General features: G+C 36.3%; 1 protein-coding gene across 1 annotated transcript; it reads left to right on the top strand.

Moving 5' to 3' along the window:
* Positions 1–1263: 1263 nt before the first annotated feature.
* On the top strand, positions 1264–19132 carry LOC102599460 (uncharacterized). The gene is made up of 14 exons (XM_006344762.2): positions 1264–1581; positions 1728–2874; positions 2965–3697; positions 4527–5022; positions 5472–5623; positions 5734–9045; positions 9186–9398; positions 12965–13168; positions 13297–13500; positions 15472–15621; positions 16291–16641; positions 18081–18513; positions 18617–18707; positions 18850–19132. The coding sequence occupies exons 2-14, from the start codon at positions 1766–1768 to the stop codon at positions 19052–19054; spliced, it is 7653 nt and encodes a 2550-aa protein (XP_006344824.1). The 5' UTR covers positions 1264–1581; positions 1728–1765; the 3' UTR covers positions 19055–19132.
* Positions 19133–19356: the final 224 nt, after the last annotated feature.

Below are 19356 nucleotides of genomic sequence, written 5' to 3'. Positions count from 1 at the left end.
TACCATATCGCTTATTTGATTGAAATGGTCATAGAACTCAACTCTTTGTACGCTTTTGCTGCATTATAAAAATGAGATACAAGATTGTTCTTCTCGATTCATTCTCCATAACAGTCAACAACTATTATTATTGATTCTTCCATTAATGGTACCTAAAAGAATTTATTAAAACTATTTAATAATGATTGTATAGTAAAGTTGAGTGACTATATACAGTTAAAAAATCATATGCACAATTATTGTCCCAACAAGTCAGTGATTTGTTGCAACAAGTAGGTCATCCATTGCAATAGATGACTCACTTATTGCAATTGATGACTCACTTGTTGGATACATGTCCAAAACAAGAAGCTTATCCAACATGTAAGTCAATTGTTGTAACAAATGAGTCATCTATTGCAACAAGTAACTCATATGTTGCAATATATAACTTACATGTTTGGACAAACTTTTGGTTTTGTCCCAATTTGACCTGGTACTATAACATGTATCCAACAGGTAAGCCATTTGTTGCAACAGATGAGTCATTTGGTGCATCAAATGACTCATCTGTTGCAATAAATGACTAATCTGTTGGGACAAACTTCTGGTTCTGTCCCAACTTGATCTGGTACTGTAATATGTATCCAACGGATAAGTCATCTGTTGCAATAAATGAGTCATATGACTTATTTGTTAGGACAAGCTTTTGATTTTGTCTCAGCTTGGCCTGATATTGTAATATGTATCCAACAGGAAAGCCATTTGTTGCAACAGATGACTTATCTGTTGGATACACGATTATAAATTATTGAAGAAACACTCAAAATATCCAAATGAAAAATTAGGTTAAAAATCATTAATTACTTACCAAAATCACTTATGAAGTAATGCCCAGTGAAATAGGAATGAAATTTGATCCGATAACTGCATTACCAACAATGTGAATGTTACGACAAACAATAAAATAAGAAGATGGTAAACAAGAAAGAAGAAGAAGAAGAAAAAGATGATAATGAACATAAAGAAGAAGAAGAGAAACAACAATGGAAGAATAGGTAAGAGAGAGTAAAGGAAAAAAGGAGTTGTGAGTCGTTGGTGTCATTTTTTCCCTCCATTTTTTATTATTAATATTTTATATAAGATGGACCAAAGTATAAAATAAAAAATTTGAGGATGAGAAATCCATTCCATTAATCCTTAATTTAAAAGTTGTCACCCCTACTCAATAATTAAAACTTGAGTCACCTACATTTCATTTTGAAACTTTTCTATCGCCTTTAATTCATTGTCCCCTGTAACCAAGCCCTAAATTCTGAAGCGCGAAGGTAATCGACTTTCAATGGAAAAGCTCATTATTCATATCAGTTGAATAAGAAAAGCGTATGAAACCCTAAAAACAAACTTCCAAAAGTTGAACAAATAGAAATTTCTCAGTTTATTCACTCTATTTGAAATCAAAATTTCTACTTTTCTATTTTGAAAGTCTACCCTTTCGCCTCCTAGCTTGAAATTCATGTATTTGTTACGTTAAGTTGTTTCCAGTTTAGCTATTTTGCATAGGAAGAACTGAAGAAGTAACTGTCAAATTCATCCACTCAGGTATGGGTATCTTCTTATGAATGACGCATTTAAAGCTGTTATTTGGTGCATTACATAAGTTATACATTTGGAAAAACTTTTTTTTTTTTAACTGGGGAAGTTTTCATTGAATGTTTATCTCCTCTGTTTTACCTCTTTTTACGTAGATTGAGGGTTTTTGCATTGTTTTTGAATTGGCGAAACAATGGAAGAAGCAACAATACCACAGTTCGGGAATAAACTCGTTCACGAGGCTAAACTCAAAGAGCTTCTTCGTAACTTAACCTCCACAGATTTCCAACTCTGTTCCGATGCTTCAAAAGAGTTCGTCAAACTTCTCAAGTCCGACTCTGGACTTGAATTTCTCAGCTTATACATCCAGAATTCATCCAAGTGTATGGAACTCGAACAAGCTTGGGAGCTTCGAAAAAGCAAAACTGGACTTTACGTTGTTTTAAATTTGATTTCTGGATTTTTCAACCAATACTATGGGAAAAACAGGGTGGATAAAGATCCAAAAGTTGCTGTAATAGTTAACGCATTAGATAAGTTTGCAAAATTGATTGTGGAAAAGAGAATGAATGATTTGTATAAAGAATTGAATAGTAAAGAAGCAAAGCGCCAACGAGCTGCGCTTTCTCTGTTGGCTTCTATAGCTAGGCGTAGTTCGTGGATGGCATGGGAAGTGGCCAAGAGTTTTGATTTCAAAATACCTATATTTGGGAGACTAGCTGAGTGGAAAGCAAAGAAAATTGAAGGGAAAAAGAAGCATTATTCGACGAGGAAGGCTTTTGTGGGTTTTGCAGTATCATTTTTGGAGGTTGGGAATGCTAGGTTGCTGAGAGGCGTGTTGCAGCAGAAGGATATGTATTCTGGAGTGCTTCGCGGGTTGGGAAATGATGATGATGATACCGTGGTTTATGTGTTATCCACTTTGCGTGATAGGGTTCTTGTCCCGGATTCACTGGTGCCCACTGGGCTTAGAAGTGTGCTCTTTGGGAGTGTAACTTTGGAGCAGCTTGCTAGCATTTCGGGACGAGATGGTGGTGGATTTGCCGCAGAATTAGCTCATGAAGTGTTATATATGGTATGTACTGATCCTTCGAATGGATTGATGCCAGATTTGAAGAGGGTACCTAAACCATTGAGAGGAAACCCAAACAGATTATTGGGCCTTATGAAGAAGTTAAAAGCTGGAGAGATTGAGAATCACCGAAATCTGCTTTTGGCAATTGTTAAGGGGAAGCCATCTTTTGGTTCAGCTTATTTGGACGAGTTCCCATACAGTCTTGAAGACCCTTCATCGCGTAACTGGTTAGATAATATTTGCTAATTTGAGTTTTTTTTTTGAATATTAGTATTGGTTTTATTGTTGTTTGTCTATTGTGACTCAATTACTTGCAGGTTTGCTTCAGTTTCTTTGGCAGCAAATGTGCTCTCCTCTGTTGGTGATGGACTTGTCTTTGGGTTTCTTGATTCTCAAAACCAGGAGCCGCCAACTCTTAACAGCCCAGAGGTGCAAAATATCATGAAGTGCATTGGACCACGATCCTTCTCTCGACTGGTGATTAATAAAGGTTTACTTCATTCGGATCCTCTAGTGAAACATGGAACTTTGAAGTTTGTGTTGGAGGTTCTGAAACTGTTGGAGTTACTAATTAGTGCTTTAAACAGTGTCATGTCTTCCCAAGGTCAAATGATCCACAAATGGGAGTCCCTCAAGCAAGATATCTGGAATGCAGTTCGGATTTTACTCCCTGATCCTCAAGTTCTGTTCTCGTTGCTCTCTTCATTGAACGAATTTTACAAAGGTCTTGAGCAACGCTCGAAAAGACCTGCAGATTCTGAAATAGGAGATAAGCTGAGTATTAGGAAGAAGCTGAAAATTGACGCTGCAAATGAGGATACAGATATCGTTGTAGGGGGGGTTAGTTACTCCCCTGATGCAGCTCTGTCCCTGGATGGTGAATCAATCATAAATGTAGATGACATGGATGATTCTAAAGATGACACTTATTTTGTAAAGCTTATAACAGAACTCTGGAGTTTGCATTCTTCTCCCTTGCCAGACTCTACTATAGAAGACACAGAAGTGCTATTCTATGCCAAGTTGCTTAATGTCTTAACAATATATTATGTGAGTTCCAAGTTCTTGAATCCTAGTTGTTCTGGCTTATGGAAAAATACTGTGCAATTGAAGAGGAAGCTTTTGGTTGCATTGAGAAAAAATAAAATTTTGCATCTAAAATCTGATATTTAATTTTTATTATTATTTTTTGCATATAAAAACATGTTTTGCTTATCTGCAGTATCCCTTTCATTTGACTCTGTATTAACTATAGCTGTATCGTATTAAGTTAGTGCTTACATAAGCCACTACATGCTGTGAGTGATCAAGTTAGTCTACTTCTTTTTGCACAGTTTTGTAACTTGTTCAACAATGTTCATGGGACCTCAAAAACTCCGTTTCATGAAATGTTTAAGTGCTCTGACATTGTGTCAACAAGGTTGATTTATCGATTCCATATATTATTTACTCCCCTATGAATTCGTGTTGCATGGCTGTAGACCCACTGGTTCCCCTATCTATTTATTCTCATTTAAACTATTTCATTTTCTTGATAGATCAATCAGTGATTTTGGAGCATGTGGTTTGAATTTAAGGATGTCAGTGTCATGAACTTTTAACTTTACGTCATGTTCCTAAGTAGAACTTCAGATGTACATGTTATTAAAGCCTATTTATATTTGAAATTATATTGTTGAATTTTCTTTTCTTCTTCTCGTATGTGCCCCGAAGCTGGAGTTTCTCTGCTGTTTAAGATGGTATATATAGTAATCTGATTTATTAGGGTAAATTCGTTTAAGCAAAGTTAATAGTTCCTAATTCAAATAGGAAAAACGAAATGAAGAAATCCTGATATTTAATGCTTACTTTTTGGATATTTTTTGTTTCTTTCTTGCAGAAAACAATGCCTAAGATGTTGGAAGGATTGTTTGATTTCTTCAAAATTCTACCAAACAACCTGCTGGTTTTGCCAACTATGTTGCAGCAAACTCTGTTATCTCTGCTCCAAGAACATGTTGGTTGGTCCTCTAAATGCGAAATTGCAACAAGAGTTCACTCACAAATGTACAAGCATTTGCTTCCATTTCTGGACTTGTTAATGTTTTCACCCAACAGAGACATTAAAGATCAAGCGTACATTCTAGCAAAGACATCAATGTATAGTACTGGTGCATTTGACAAAAACCCAAAGGAAATTTGTTCATGGTTCTTCTTTATTCCTGGGTACAGCAAAGACAACATGCTTGGAGGAGGAGTAGGGTGTGATATCTACAGAAAATTGTCCTCACCTGTTCTTCTTTTCTTACGTGATGCTGTAATTGAGTCTGGCAATAAGTTATTCTGTTATTCGGATCTTTTAAGGTCTTCTTTGAGTAGCATACCAGGCATCAAAGGTAATTGATGATTCATATAGTGTTCTTGGTCTTTGCAACATAGTTTAAGATGGGTGTTACTTTTACTTTATATAGTGAATATTTTTTATGTTCAGTTGACACTATTGAATATTTCCTATTTTCTTTTGTCCTTCCTTTAATTTTTTTTACCTGGGCCTTGACTGTTATTCTACTTATTCACTGGTTAAAACACTTCTATTTTGCTGTTTCTGACCTAATACTTCAGTTTCTATGGGATTCGCAGTGCATCATGACCATCCTTCAATTGGAAAGTTAACTTTTCCTCCATCCTTTACTCTGACCATCTTATTTGTCATGATAACTGAAGTAGTTAACCCAGTGGCTTGTAAATCTCATTGCCGAAATACTGTAAACTTGAAAAGAAGAACTTAGCAGCAGCTGAAAGAGATCACTTGCAATATTCTGACAGTTATTGACACTTCTTGCAGATATATCTCCTGATTTCAGCCCTTTCACAATCTGCATCTTGGATAGGTGCCTAACATTGGCAACTGCTGAAACTGGTGCTTTTTCTGCTTCCGAGAAGTCGATGGTTTCGTCATATGTGTGCAATACCTTAAAGTATCTTCTGGAGACTCAGGTAGCATCTGTCCTTTCATTTAAATGTTTTTTCCATTTGAATTGGCAGCACAGTAGCACTTAAGGTGTTTTCCCCACTTGACAGTTTATATCTTTCCTGAACTTTGTTAGGGGGACCCATTACTTTTGTCTTCAATAATTGATGTGAAGTTGTCTGAGAAACTTGATGCTCCATATGACTTGGATGATTCTCAATGTCCCTGCGAGTGGAGGCCATTCAAGAGATTGCTACATTTGTCACGGAAAATTTTGCAGGGAACTTACAGAATATCTTCCAACATCAAGGAAGTTGTGTATACCGAAAGTTCTTTTACCTGTACTGTCGGTGAAGTCCAAAGATTGCTTAAGAGTGAGTCTGATGGTAGTCTGGTTGGATTGACCATTGGGTTTTGCTTTTCAATTGCTTGCACAACATCAGCTGAGATAATACAGAATTTCCCTTCGATAGTATCTGTCTCGAATAAATTGCTCGGGGTCCCTCTGTCACTGTTGATGCAACTATTTTTTTCAGAACCTAGTCTTCTGAATGATGCTTCTAAGAGATGGCCAGAAATTTTCTTCACGGGTATGGAAAGGGCCTTAGCTAGATTAAGTGGTGGGAGAACAATGGACTACGAGTCTGATGCATTTTCTGTATTTTTGGAGCATGCACCTTTTTATGTTCTCTTTCCAGCTGTTCTGTATATTGATGGACTGGATTTGTCGGATCAATCAGGATTGCAAAGCTTGCTTCTGGCAAAGCTTTCAGAGAAGACATCTGATCATCTTCTTTCCTGTTTCCGCTATTTACTCTTTTGGTTGAATCAAACTCAGTTATCCTATAGACATGAGCAATTTGAGGGACTTGAAAAACTTTCCGCAGCTTGCTTCCTTCTCCTAAGCGGCATGTTGAAAAAATTGTTGGCTGAAAAATCCAATTCTTGTGGTGTAGACACCTGTAGTCCTTTCTCAACTTACTTTATTGAAGAGTTGGTTGTAACTATCCTTGATCACCCTGCTGTGGTAGCTGTGCTGGAGTACCCATCCCCTGTTAACAGTGATTTTGCATGTGGAACAATTAAGGACAGTGTAGACCAGTTTGTTGAATCAGTTAAACTGAAAATTTGCAAGACGGATCATCATGTGCTTAATTTGGTAAAAGCTACTTCTGAGTTCTGGTTGTCTTTCTGCTTTGGCCAAAGCTCCTCATCTGAAGTTTATCATGCCAATAAACATGTTGTTAGTTCATTCAAAAATGTGGTAAAGAAACTGGTTCTGACATTTAGGCTCAAGATGAACGAATGCATGAAGTCTAAGAACTTAATACCTTTAGTTCCTGTACTATATGCTCTACATAGTTTGATTCATTTCATATCTCCCTTTGAGGTGCTTGAATTGGCCCATTGGATTCTGTCTTTGATTGACCTTGAGGATCGTTCTGTTTGGCTGACTTCAGCTCTCTGTGTTGGATTACACATTGCTGGTTCTGCATTTGATCATCTGGCGGCATACATGTGGCAGCCACAAGAAAAAATCCCCATCTGCTTGTTTTGGGGAATTCAACAGGAACAAAATGATGTCATCCTCTATGAGAAAGTCCTTTTGCAAGTATATGATATTGCCACTCGATTTGAACTTGATGTTGCTGATGCCTGTCTGCTAAAAGCTGTAAAAGTTGTGAAAGTACATAAATCTATGCAGAAGCAAAGCCATCTTTTTCTTAAGGATACATGTAGAGCTGTGGCTAACACTCATGTCAATATCCTTTCTCATTGCATGCTCAAAATAACCAAAAGAAAAGCTGAAATCTTGTTTCTTGTTGCTGATATAAGCCCTCTGCATCTATCTGTATTTGGGAAGTTATTTTCAGACAGGATGAATAAATATGTGGTAGTCAAGCCTTGTACAGTACCACCAATTTGTGATTTTTCTGATGAAGACGCACTGATGCTTCTTCCCACTGTTATCCTGTACTTGAACTCAATTCCTGCAAAATTTGGGGGCCAGCTTTGCATGCTTCATGAGCATATAGCTTCTTTTTATTGGGAAATACTCAAACAAGGTTTCTCTATCTGGAAAAGTTATGTTTCCAGGGAGATATTTAAGGTAGAATATTTTGAAAACCTGTCAATGGAAGATTTTCCGAATCTTGTCTCAGGTAGCCTTCTCGCAAATACTGTTCTTGTAGTCCAATTGTTCTTTGAATTAAGAGGTGATTTGGTGAAAGTGAAAAAACGCTTGAGTATATTCAATTCTGTTTGCTCAAGTGATTGTAGTGATCTGCTGGAGTTCGATCTCACTCAAGATGGTTCTTATTCAGTCGAAGAGTCTTTGAATGTTGTCAACAGGACTGTTGCAAAAATACGTTTGTGCAGTGCCCTTTTATTCCCCGAGAAGGGAAAGTTTCCGTCTCTGCTGAAGAAAAACGCAGAAGTGATTGCTTCAGAAGAGTGCCCCATTTTAGACTTGACAAGAATCCGGTTTCTGAACTTGCTGGTTCAATCCTGGCAGCTTATCGTCAAGAGATGCTCTTTGAACGTTGTTGACTTCAGGCAAATGGAAGTTGGAAGCTGTTCCATATTTAGATATTTGGAAGTATATATTCTAAAAAATGTAACGGAAATAACAAGGGAGATGCATGGTTGTCTTCTGAATTTGGAATCTCTTCCATTTGTAGAGCAACTTGGTAAGTCATCTCTTCTGCATAGGTTTTACGATCCTTTGACACTGGGGATGCTCCGAGCTATTATCTCATCAGTATCCGAGGGGAAGTTCTCTTGCATTTCAATTATTCAACTGTTGCTTGCACATTCTCAATTTGCAGCTACCATCCATTCTTCTCACATCTCAGCTGGTCATTCTCACTTTGGGATGATATTTACTCCTTTGCCTAGCATCATGAGATCATATGTTCAATTTGCTGATTTAGATGCCTATGATTTAAAAGATAGTTGTAAACTATCTGAGGAACGTGCTCGGCAGTTAGAACTTGTGAAGTTGCTTAGGTTGCTTTTCCAAATCAGGGCTCGACAATGTGATATTAATAATGTAGAAGACATTGGAATAAATTTAAAGGAATTGCTCTTCTTGCTATTATCTTCTTATGGTGCTAGTATGAGTGTGATTGACTTGGAGATATACAGCTTAATGGATGAGATCAATTCGACTAATGACTTGGGCGAAGGAAGTATGGCTAAATTAGATTATCTATGGGGTAGTGCTCTGCTGAAAGTCAGAAAAGAAAATGAACTGGAGCAGACTATCTCTAGTAATTTGAGTGAAGCTGAAGCAGTTGATGATTACCGCAGGATCTGCTTCAGAGAAAACATTCCCATAGACCCCAAAGTTTGTGCAACTACTGTGCTTTATTTCCCATATGATAGAACAGTTGGTTCAGGGATTCTCAAAGAACCTAAAAAAGATTATCCTGACTTTGGATATGAGGTACTCTTATTAATGATAATTCGTTTTTTCTTTTTTTCCATAATCTCTGATGTTCCTCCAATTTTGAGGAAAAGAAATAGGGGATATTTCTGTAGTTTCTCCCAATCCTGTCACATTCAAAACTATGGAATTTTCTGCAGGTACAATATGCAGATGCTGAGAAACTCCGTGTGTATGATCCCATTTTTATTTTGCACTTCTCAGTTCACTGTCTTTCTATGGGGTTTATTGAGCCTTTGGAATTTGCAAGCTTAGGCTTGCTTGCGATTGCTGTTGTCAGTATATCTTCACCTGATGATGACATGAGGAAACTAGGTTACGAGGTTCTTGGAAGATTCAAGAGTGTACTGGAGGTATATATCGTTGTCATAACTTTTCTCTCCTTAGTTGTGATTTCATTACTTAAACATTGCACGATTTTCTGTGATTTGACCAATGATATGCTGTTAGCAACATAAAGATGGTGGTGCGTGGTTGGTTTGGCAACTATGGAAGTGGTGGTGGTGCCACTGGTGGACATTTGACCGGAGAAGTATGCTGGATTTGTGTTCACACAAAAACCAAAGAACGTAAAAAAGAAGTGTGAAATAAAACCGATGTCAGCTAATTTTAAGCCATTTATGCACTTAAAATTGTGTGAAATACGTTCTATGCCATGTACGACTTCTATATTCACGAGATACATTCCTATCTAGTTGAGGTGTCTATCTGGTCACCTAGTAAAATTGAAGTGTCCAATTTGTGCCAAGTTTAAGGAGTTGTCTATGTATGTGACCGTAGAGAATAAAAACATGATTCTTTCCGAGAAGCATCCAATCTTTAGTATGTGTTTTACATTTAAATAAATTTTGAGAACATTTATTATTATCCTGAATAAACTAGAAAATAGTTGATTAAAGGCCTAGGTAGGCAGTGGACTTATCTTGGCACTTGACAAGAATGCATTTTAAGGGGATTCTTGAAGATCCTTAGCATTAAGGGGTTGTTTGGTAGGGTATGTGAGGATAGTGCTGAATATGGTGTATTAGTAGTGTTGGTATTAGTTATGCTTGCATTAGTTATGCTGAGACTATTTCTTATTCAGTGTTTAGCTTGGTGTATTAAAAATAACACACATTGCATAATTTCTAAAAGAAATTAATTGTTTAAAAAAAATACCCTCCACAAATATGGTGGAAAAGATATGAAAAAGGTTATGAGGGGCAATAGTGTCTTTATTCGTATTAATACATGCACTAAAACTCCTTGCATTGCTAATACCATGTTTCACATAGATTAGTTATACATATCATAATGATCAATGAAGTGGTTGAGAACCATGAGGTCTCAGGTTCAATTCCTAGCGGAGACAAAAAAACACTTTGTGATTCTTCCCATTTGTCCTAGCCTTGGTGGACAGAGTTATCAAGCTGATTCAGATACCATGGTCATAAAAAAGAAGTTATACATAGCATAATACCAAATAGAGTGTTAGTTTCATAGGTTGAAAACGTGTACCAAACAAAGTATTGGTAATACATAAAGCTAATGCATTTTTTTTTTCTAATGCATCCTACCAAATGACCTTAAAGAGTATTTGCACGATCAACTTAGAGAAGAGGCAACCCATTTACAGAAGGCTGAGTATTAGCCCCTCAAGAGTGGTCGTTGAACCATGAGTTTTCTTTTAGAGAGTGTTCATGAGTAGAAGCTAGTGATATACCTTCTTCAGTGTTCCATGCCTCTCGGAATTTCTTTCTTACTTCTGAATTTTCTTGAAATAATGTCCACTTCCCAAAAAGGAAAGCAGTTTCCAAAATCTTTTCATCAAAAGTACTGTTGGATACACTTTTATATCAAAGAAAATGAAATTCTTCTGAAGTAACTTTAGACTCTTTTCTAGTTAAATACAATAAAACTTCGACTCTCATCTAAATAACAGTGTTGAGCAATAGTAGGAGACTTAAACTAAACTTATATTCTAAGTTGCTCGAACTCGGGTACGGGTGTCAACGGATGCGGAGCCGCATATCCGGTCCTTCATGATCTAATTTTAAGATTCAGGGATATGGATCTAGATACGGATACAAGAGCTGGGACTCAACAATTTTTTTAATCTTTAATTTTATAATTAGATAATTATAATGTTTCACATTTATAAACTCTAATTAATATGTAATATTTATCTCATTTTACGAAAACAATATAATATATATATATATATATATATTTATCCTTAATAATAAACCATAAATGTGGCATCTAATAAAGGACTAAAGGTCAATTAAAATAGGTAATAAATTAGTCTTGGGGTGTAAGTCGTCTTCTTCATCTTTGTTCCTCTACATCGTCTTCTCTCCTGCATCTTCTTCCCCTACAAGTTCTCCATATCTTTGTTTTCCCCCAATACAATACAACTCACAACATGCAAAGTCTAGTAGTCCACCACGGCATCACCAATTCTCGGCTTCTCTGCTCCAAAAATAGAAATTGTAATTGTAGAGCTCTTAAATTTTAGAAACCTGCAACACCCAACATGAACAAGAAGATTTACCTAAAAAACCTTCAAAGGAGACAGAGGGACTAGTATAAATTACTATATAGCAGCAGAATTGAAGGAATTTTGTTTTCGATCTATTAAATCTTTACTTTGAGATATCAGAATTTCATTTTCTCTCCAAATTGTTGGTCAACACACCGATGTCGTTTGACCGGATCCGACATAGATCCCACACCCTTACCATGTCAATGTCGTGTCGATACGAGTGCGGCACCAAAATTGCCAAGTCCGAGCTACTTAGCTTATATTAGCTACTAAAATTATGACGAAGTATTGGGCTCCATGGAATTTAATAGTTTAGTAGCCTATGTATATTTTTGGTGCTTCTCAAACAAAGGCTATAAGGAGAGGCTAGTATTATGAACTGAGTTTTGTAGGTTCAATGATGTGGTTGTGCCTGCAAATATATAAAAAGATAGAAATTTGTGACAAAATAGTATTATTGACATTGAAATTTTATAGGACTTTACAAGTTGTGTTCAATTCCAGATAGGGTTCTTGGAGGCTACTCAACCCTAAACTCTTGTTCATGCCTATATAAAGGGTATTATATTCTCTTTTAAGAGGCATCTCAAATATCCCGTGAACTCTTGGGATGGATATTCATAAGGAGATCAATGTTTATCAATAAAATTATGTTTCTTCATATTGCATTTGTGATAGCAATTATTTTCCATCACTTTACAACAAATTATTTGTAGACATTGAAATTTTATGGGACTCTAAAAGATATATTCAATTCCATTGAGACTGTACAAGATGTGTTCAATTCCAGTTCGGATTTTGGGAGGCTACTCGATCATAAACCGTAGTTCATGCCTATATAAATGGTGTTATATTCCCTTGAAAAGTCATCTCGAATATTCCTAACTATTGGTATTCATAAAGAGATCAAGATTGCTGAACTCTTGTTGACAACTAAATACTTTGATACACAGAATTCTCCTTGCATGGAGTTCAAATAAATCCAAGGAAGGAAGTCCAAATCATCCTATGTTTGAGAAATACGCTACTTATAGCCCTCGAATCACAGAGAAAATTTAGATAGAAGAATCAAGGGAACAAACAGATTTAACCCATATTGTTTTATCAATAAAATTATGTTTCTTCATATTTTATTTGTGGTTACAATTTATTTTTTCATCACTTTAAAATTTGTTGCAAACAAGTATCATCCGATGTTGTCTGATAAAAGATCCCTACCTATATAGGAGAAACAGGGTAATCTGTAATGATCAACTTCTAATCATAATTCCAGGAGAAGATGTTGATATCTCTCCAGAGCTGCTTTAGTGACTCTTCAGTAGAAGTATCATGTCATGATTTTATAAAGTTTTATTGTTTCCTATTTTCAAAAAAAAGTTTTATTGTGTCCTGTAGAGATGTCAGAAGAGGAAGGATGTGATGCGACTTCGTCTCCTAATGTCATACTTGCAAAATGGTATTGAAGAGCCTTGGCAGAAGATTTCATCCGTAACTGCCATATTTGTTGCAGAGGCTTCTTATGTACTTTTGGATCCTTCACATGACCATTATTCAGCAATAAGTAAATATCTGATCCGCTCTCCAAATGCAAATATGAAGGTATATCTTTAAAATGGAAGATTTATAAGTTCCATGTGTCCTAATGATCAACTGTCCAGTCATATGTAGTCGTAATCTGACTGTAGTCTAACAGCGGTTTTCCTCTCTTCCCCTCTGATTTCTTACAGGGTATTCCATTGTTCCAGACTTTTTTCTGGAGTATCTCAACTAATTTCATAACAGAGAGGTTGTGGATGCTACGTCTATTATGCTCAGGATTGAATGTGGATGACGATGCTCAAATATACATCAGAAATGCCATTTTTGAGACCCTTTTCAGTTTTTATGTTTCTCCCATTTCTGATCATGAATCGAAGGAGTTGATTGTTCAGGTAACCAAAGTCCTACGCTTTGTTGTCTTTTTCTCCTCCTTTTGGAGTCTGTGTCTTGCTTACTTTTTGAAGTTTTCGTGGTTACCTTTTGATGGTTAATGTCTTCGGCATTTTGGTGATTTTTTATTTAACTGAAGAAGTTGATTATTCAGGTAACTGTCACATGTTTTCTTGTGAATTTTGATGTCTTTTGTTCTTCCTATATTTTGCCTATTGTTTACTTTGCTGAGTTTTCTGGTGGTCTTTTACTTTTATGCTTTATGATAATGACTCTATTTTTAACTGAAACCGAACGCCTAGTTATTTTAAGTTTAGCAGCTAAAAACTACTTGAGCCTACCATCTCTTCTCACGAAAGACTTTCCATCCCATCTCTGAAAGTTTTGCAATATAAGTGGCCCTGCGAAAGAAGGAAATTTGGTTAGAACGGGGGCTTCTCTCTCGCACTTCCCAATCTACCCTATGGTTGATTAAGAAAAAAAACTGGAAACAAGAGACCTGGTTTTTTTTCCAGAAGCCTAATAGCAATTAACCGCATTGGAAACGACGAATCACACTCTGAAAGGAGGTTCCCTCCCAATAGATGTCAGGAGGGAGCAAGGCGTGATTGCTCTGTCATCCTGGTAAAGTACATTAAAAATCAGAAATTTGGAACTGAGTGAGTGTCAGGGATTACAAAGATAGAAACCTTTCTGTACAAAAAAAAAGAAAAGGCTTTGCCTATATAGGATCCTACGCCTGCAGAGTCTATTAAGTCAAACATGCAAACTTCATCCTTCCTAGCCTGTGCAGCCTCTATATTTTCTTTGAAGCATCTTACATTTCTTTCCTTCCATATTACCCAACATACACAAGATGGCACTGTATTCCAGATCGTCCTCACTGACTTGCATATCCCCCAATGCCCCTTTTCACTCATTTTGCTGTATTTTGAGCCTTTTAAATTACTCCATAAGTGTGGACTCTTATAATTTTGCTTGTAGTCAGGGAGACAAATAAATCAAGGGACTATCGAACTGTCATCATCGGCCTCAGCACCTTTTTTTTTCTTTCAAATCACCTCTACCATTGAAGACAGGATTATACAAATAGCATTTTAGCTATGATATTGTGTTGATAATATCTGTGCCATAATTGTGCTATCATCACATTCATATTAATTGCGAGATCCAATAATCAAAGCAACAAACAAACTGTTGTCACATTTATTGGTTTAGTTTCTTATTAGCTGGATGGAGTCATTCAGAATTAGAAGTCTAATTGTACTAGAGTATTGACTGCTTTATTTTCTCCGGTGGGGATTATTGTTTAGAAGTAAATCTCTTCCTTTTCTCTTCTCTCGCTACTTTAGGTTGAGGTGTGTAAAATAGTTTCTTTCACTTGCATACATCAAAAACAAACTCAATACAAGTTTCAAAATGAAGCAGCTGTTTCCTCAGAAGTATTTTTGGGGAGCCTAAATTAAGCAGCTTATTAAGTTATCCTTTCATGCGGTTAGAAAATAAGTGAGTAAAATTCCAAAATGAAAGTATTTTTATCCTTTTTTTTTAGATAATCCTGTATGTAGAACTATTAACATTTGTGTACGTCTTGTATACAGGGATTCCCAATTTACTCACTATAAAAGAATTAACTTCAAAAACCCTATAAGTGCATGTATTGGCAAGTTTGTTTCTCTTTCAAGTACATTCTTTTTTTTTGTCAAAAATCTTGGGTACATGAAGCTCTTGTTTCACATAGACTGTCAAAAGAATGTGGTCTTTAAATTGTTAATTTAATGCGGAACAAAATGTGGTCTTTTGGTTTGTTGGTTTAATGTGGATCCAAAATTTTTATTTTTTCCTTCATAGGAACTTGTTTTTACCCTCTCCATCCAAAAGATGTTTTTCCACTAGATAATGTTTCTCTTTTCTAAGAGTGATGAGCCACTCCTAAGCAAGAGCTGAATTCATTTTGATGGTTAATGTTGCAGATAGTGAGGAAGTCTGTCAGAATACCTAAGATGGCCAGGTACTTGGTTGAACAGTGTGGCTTGATCTCATGGTCATCCTGTGTTGTTTCATCTCTTTCTTGGAGTCAATGCAGAAGAAATTCATTGGTTGAGTTTACTGTTATACTGGAGGTATTTGTTCCCATTATTAAGTATAATATAAATAATTCTCAAGCTTTTTTGTCCCTTTTATTTTATTATCTCTTGACTATTTAAGGTGTTAGAGAAAATATATTTTCTTGTTTCTTAATGACCGGTGGGCTATATTATATGGATGTGAGTGAAGTCTGAGGAGCAAGATATGTCTGCATTAAATGATGGCCTATATGTTAGGATGCATGACAATGTATTCACTGTTAAAGAGTGTTTCTGGGGTATGGTAGATTGATGTCTGAGTTATCACATATATGAATATTATTTTCTTATTTGTATTATTAGGCAGTACAAAGTAAAAAATAGCAAGCATCAACCTTGATTCCCCCTGGGTATCTGCCATGTTTTATACCTTTAATCAGATTTACGTTCTCAGTAGCATGCAGCATCACTTTCCACCATAAGTAGCACTGTACATTATACTCCATTCTGTTTCAGAAGCGCTGCTCTCATCCCCATCAATAAATTAAATAATGATTCAGCCCTTCCAAAATAATAGATCTTATGGTACTTTTCCCAAATTAAAGACATTGCTCTCTAGCAGAACTGTTTACCATTTTGCATTTTGAACTGTTTTATTTCCCTGAAAGCTTGTGTTTACTGCTAAATAATATTCTTTAACCACAAAATACACATTTCTAATTTTAGGCCCTAAATGAAGTCGTTTTGTCGAGACACACTGTTGAGTGGATGCAGAAATATGCCTTGGAGCAGCTTGTGGAACTCTCTTGCAATCTATACAAGATGCTAATTGAAGGTGTTGAAAGGCTTAAAGTAAATACTCAACTTGTTAAACTGATTCTACAAATATTGAGATCAGCATTGAGGATATCCCAAAAGAGGAAAGTTTATCAACCACATTTCACACTCTCCGTTGAGAGTTTACTTCAGTTATGTGAAGTTCTTGATGAATGCTGTGATGGAAGGCAAAGTCTTGTTGCACAGATTGGACTTGAAGCTGTACTAATGAGCACTCCTCCAGTAACTATTTTGCAAATGGTATTTCCCCATCACTCCTATAAGCTGTTTATCTGTTGATAAGAAGCTTTATGTTCTGCTGCAAGCTAAACATGGAGTGCACCTTGAAAACTTTACAAAAATGCATCTGTGCAAGACTAGTTTCTTACTGCTTTTGGGGGAACAGCATGTTACTGTCTTTACTTGTATTTTTGCACTTTTGCTATTGTTCTGTGGCATAAGTTGATCATCCACTTAATGAAAGAAGTAGATTATGTATGAGTATGACCAAGAGAATCTTTCCTGTGGGAGCGTGACAGATTGCCCAAGTACCAGTAGAAAAATTGTTTTTGAATTCCAGAACAGTTCCTAAATGATCATGTCTAGCTCCTTTAGTTGGCACTGAATGTGGGACTAGAACCCTTTTTTGTGTCGCTTCGTCAAGTTCACGTCCCAGTTGCAAGTGATGCAAGGCCGTAGTGTTGACTTTTTACTGGTTCAATATGTGACTTCCATCATTTATTGATGATGTAGGATTTCTCCCAGATAACATATCTACTGACTAGCTATTAATTCATGCCCGGGACTGTGGTGTGTGACACACTTGTTGTCGATGAAATGGCACAAATATTTCACTCATCAGCATGCAGAATGGATTGGGCCTGTTGTTGTCTTTGTATTCCATATCACAAGCTTTACTGTCTTTAGAATGATCACTGATGTTGCACTTGGCTTGACTGGTTTTGGGACTCACACAAATGTTGCTTCTCATTGTTGTTTTCTTTAGCTGGTAATGGAGGATTTGTTCCCGAGTCTTCTGTATATAGATCCATTCTAGAGTTCTTTTTTAAAATTTAAGTTGTGGTTATTTTACACTAAAATTAGGAGGGCAGTGAGTTCTGAGGTAAGTGTGACAATCATGATTCCGGTTAACAATGAAATGCAATGTGTGATTGATGATCATTGTCTGATCATGGGTAACACTGATAATCTGAATGACTGCTTTTGGTATATTAAGTTTCATTCAAAAATATATTTAGGACAACTTGTGCACTCTGCACTGATGACTATGTAAGCAGTAAATCATTTTCATTTTTACTTCCTACGCTCCTTTCCTCATTTCTACCCCCTTTCTAGAAGTTCCTTTGTTACCTTCACCACACTGGGAAGCCTTATATCTTGAAATTAATTCATTAAGTTGATAAAATCCATGGATTGTTCTGGTTCTGTATGCTTTTCCAGGTCCTGGTTCTACCTTTTAAGCAAGTGAGATTTCTTTTCTTCTTTTCTTCAAGATATATTCAGTCCATGAGATCCTGACTTGCAATGTAATTAGTCCATGTATGCTAATGTATTCATACATTATGCCCATCAAGCTTTAGTACTACTGCTTTTCTGGAGATCACCTGCTTTGGTGTTTATGTATGATTTTCTATATTCATATTATTTGTTAAACAACTTTGTTTTTATATTTTTCCCAGGACAAGGAAAAAGTTTCCAAATTTGTTCGGTGGGCAACTTTAACTGCTTTGCAGTCAAATATTGAAGAAGTCCATGGGCCGGAAAATTTTGATTGCATTATGAGACTGCAATCCGATGAAGAATCAGACGATTCTCTGATATCAAAGCTTGTTCGCTGGCTGGCTGCATCAGTGATTGTAGGAAAGCATTCCCTCAAATTCAGTAATTTGGACCTCTGTCATTCTTTTGACAGATCTAAGCTCAATAACCTGCTCTCTCTAATGGAATGGGACGATCAAAGATGTAGCAGTACCAACAGGACATTTGCATGTGAAGAAACATTGGCCTCATCAGTCTTTTTTCTGCAACAGCTACAACGCACAAACTACACAGTGCTTCCATCTGTCGTTTCTGCACTTTGTCTTCTTCTTTCTTCTAGTCTTTCGTGCACAGGTACACTTGTAATATCATCAGTACTACTTTCTGCACTTAAGACAACTTCCTGTCTTCCAAACTAATGGCTAACTTGTTTACTATGCTTTTGGCTGCTTGACAGAAACAGACATCTTAGGCGATGATGCAATTCAGTTGGCAACCCTCTTCTCCAAGATTAACTGCCCTGCTGAAGCTTATCCTACCTGGAGATGGTACATAAACTACTATGAACTCTCTGCATTACTTTCTAGCGGATGATATTTCTTTTCTCCCCATTTTCCGCCACCTGATAATTAACTGCTACTTTGAATTCATAAATGGAGTGCGATAATCGGTGTTACTCTTGTTGAACAGGTCATTTTACCAGCCATGGAAAGATCAGTCTTCTGAGCTAAGTGATGCAGCAAAATTGGAAAAAAATCAGGCTTGTGAAATGCTTCTTGTCGTAATCTCAAAGTTGTTAGGAAGAAATTCATTATACTCCAACTTCCTTTCCTTTCAGGATGTAGACAAGTTGGGTGTCTTTGATTGGGAAAGACACATCCTTAAACCTCAGTAATTATTTTGTTCTTACTTATTTAATTAAATTAATTTAAACCCATAATTTTGCTGAAATCCGTGGCATTTTGTTTATTAATCACTCGTCTTAGCTTATTTTTGGTTCATCAATATTTACATGGGTGTCTTAGGGAGGAAACATAAAAAGTGTTGGTCAATTTTTTCATGTTTGGTTGGTCAAAATATTTCTTTAAGAAAACAAGTTCCGTTAAATTCAGTAAAATTACTTTTCTAATGAAAGTAGAATAAATAAGTTCGTAAGTGACATTTCATAATATTACTAAGCCATCTATTCCAACCTTA

Source organism: Solanum tuberosum, unplaced genomic scaffold (genome assembly GCF_000226075.1).
Source record: "Solanum tuberosum cultivar DM 1-3 516 R44 unplaced genomic scaffold, SolTub_3.0 scf00060, whole genome shotgun sequence".
Taxonomy (NCBI): domain Eukaryota; kingdom Viridiplantae; phylum Streptophyta; class Magnoliopsida; order Solanales; family Solanaceae; genus Solanum; species Solanum tuberosum.
The sequence above is the reverse complement of the archived record's forward strand: the minus strand, read 5'-3'. Positions and strand labels throughout refer to the sequence as shown.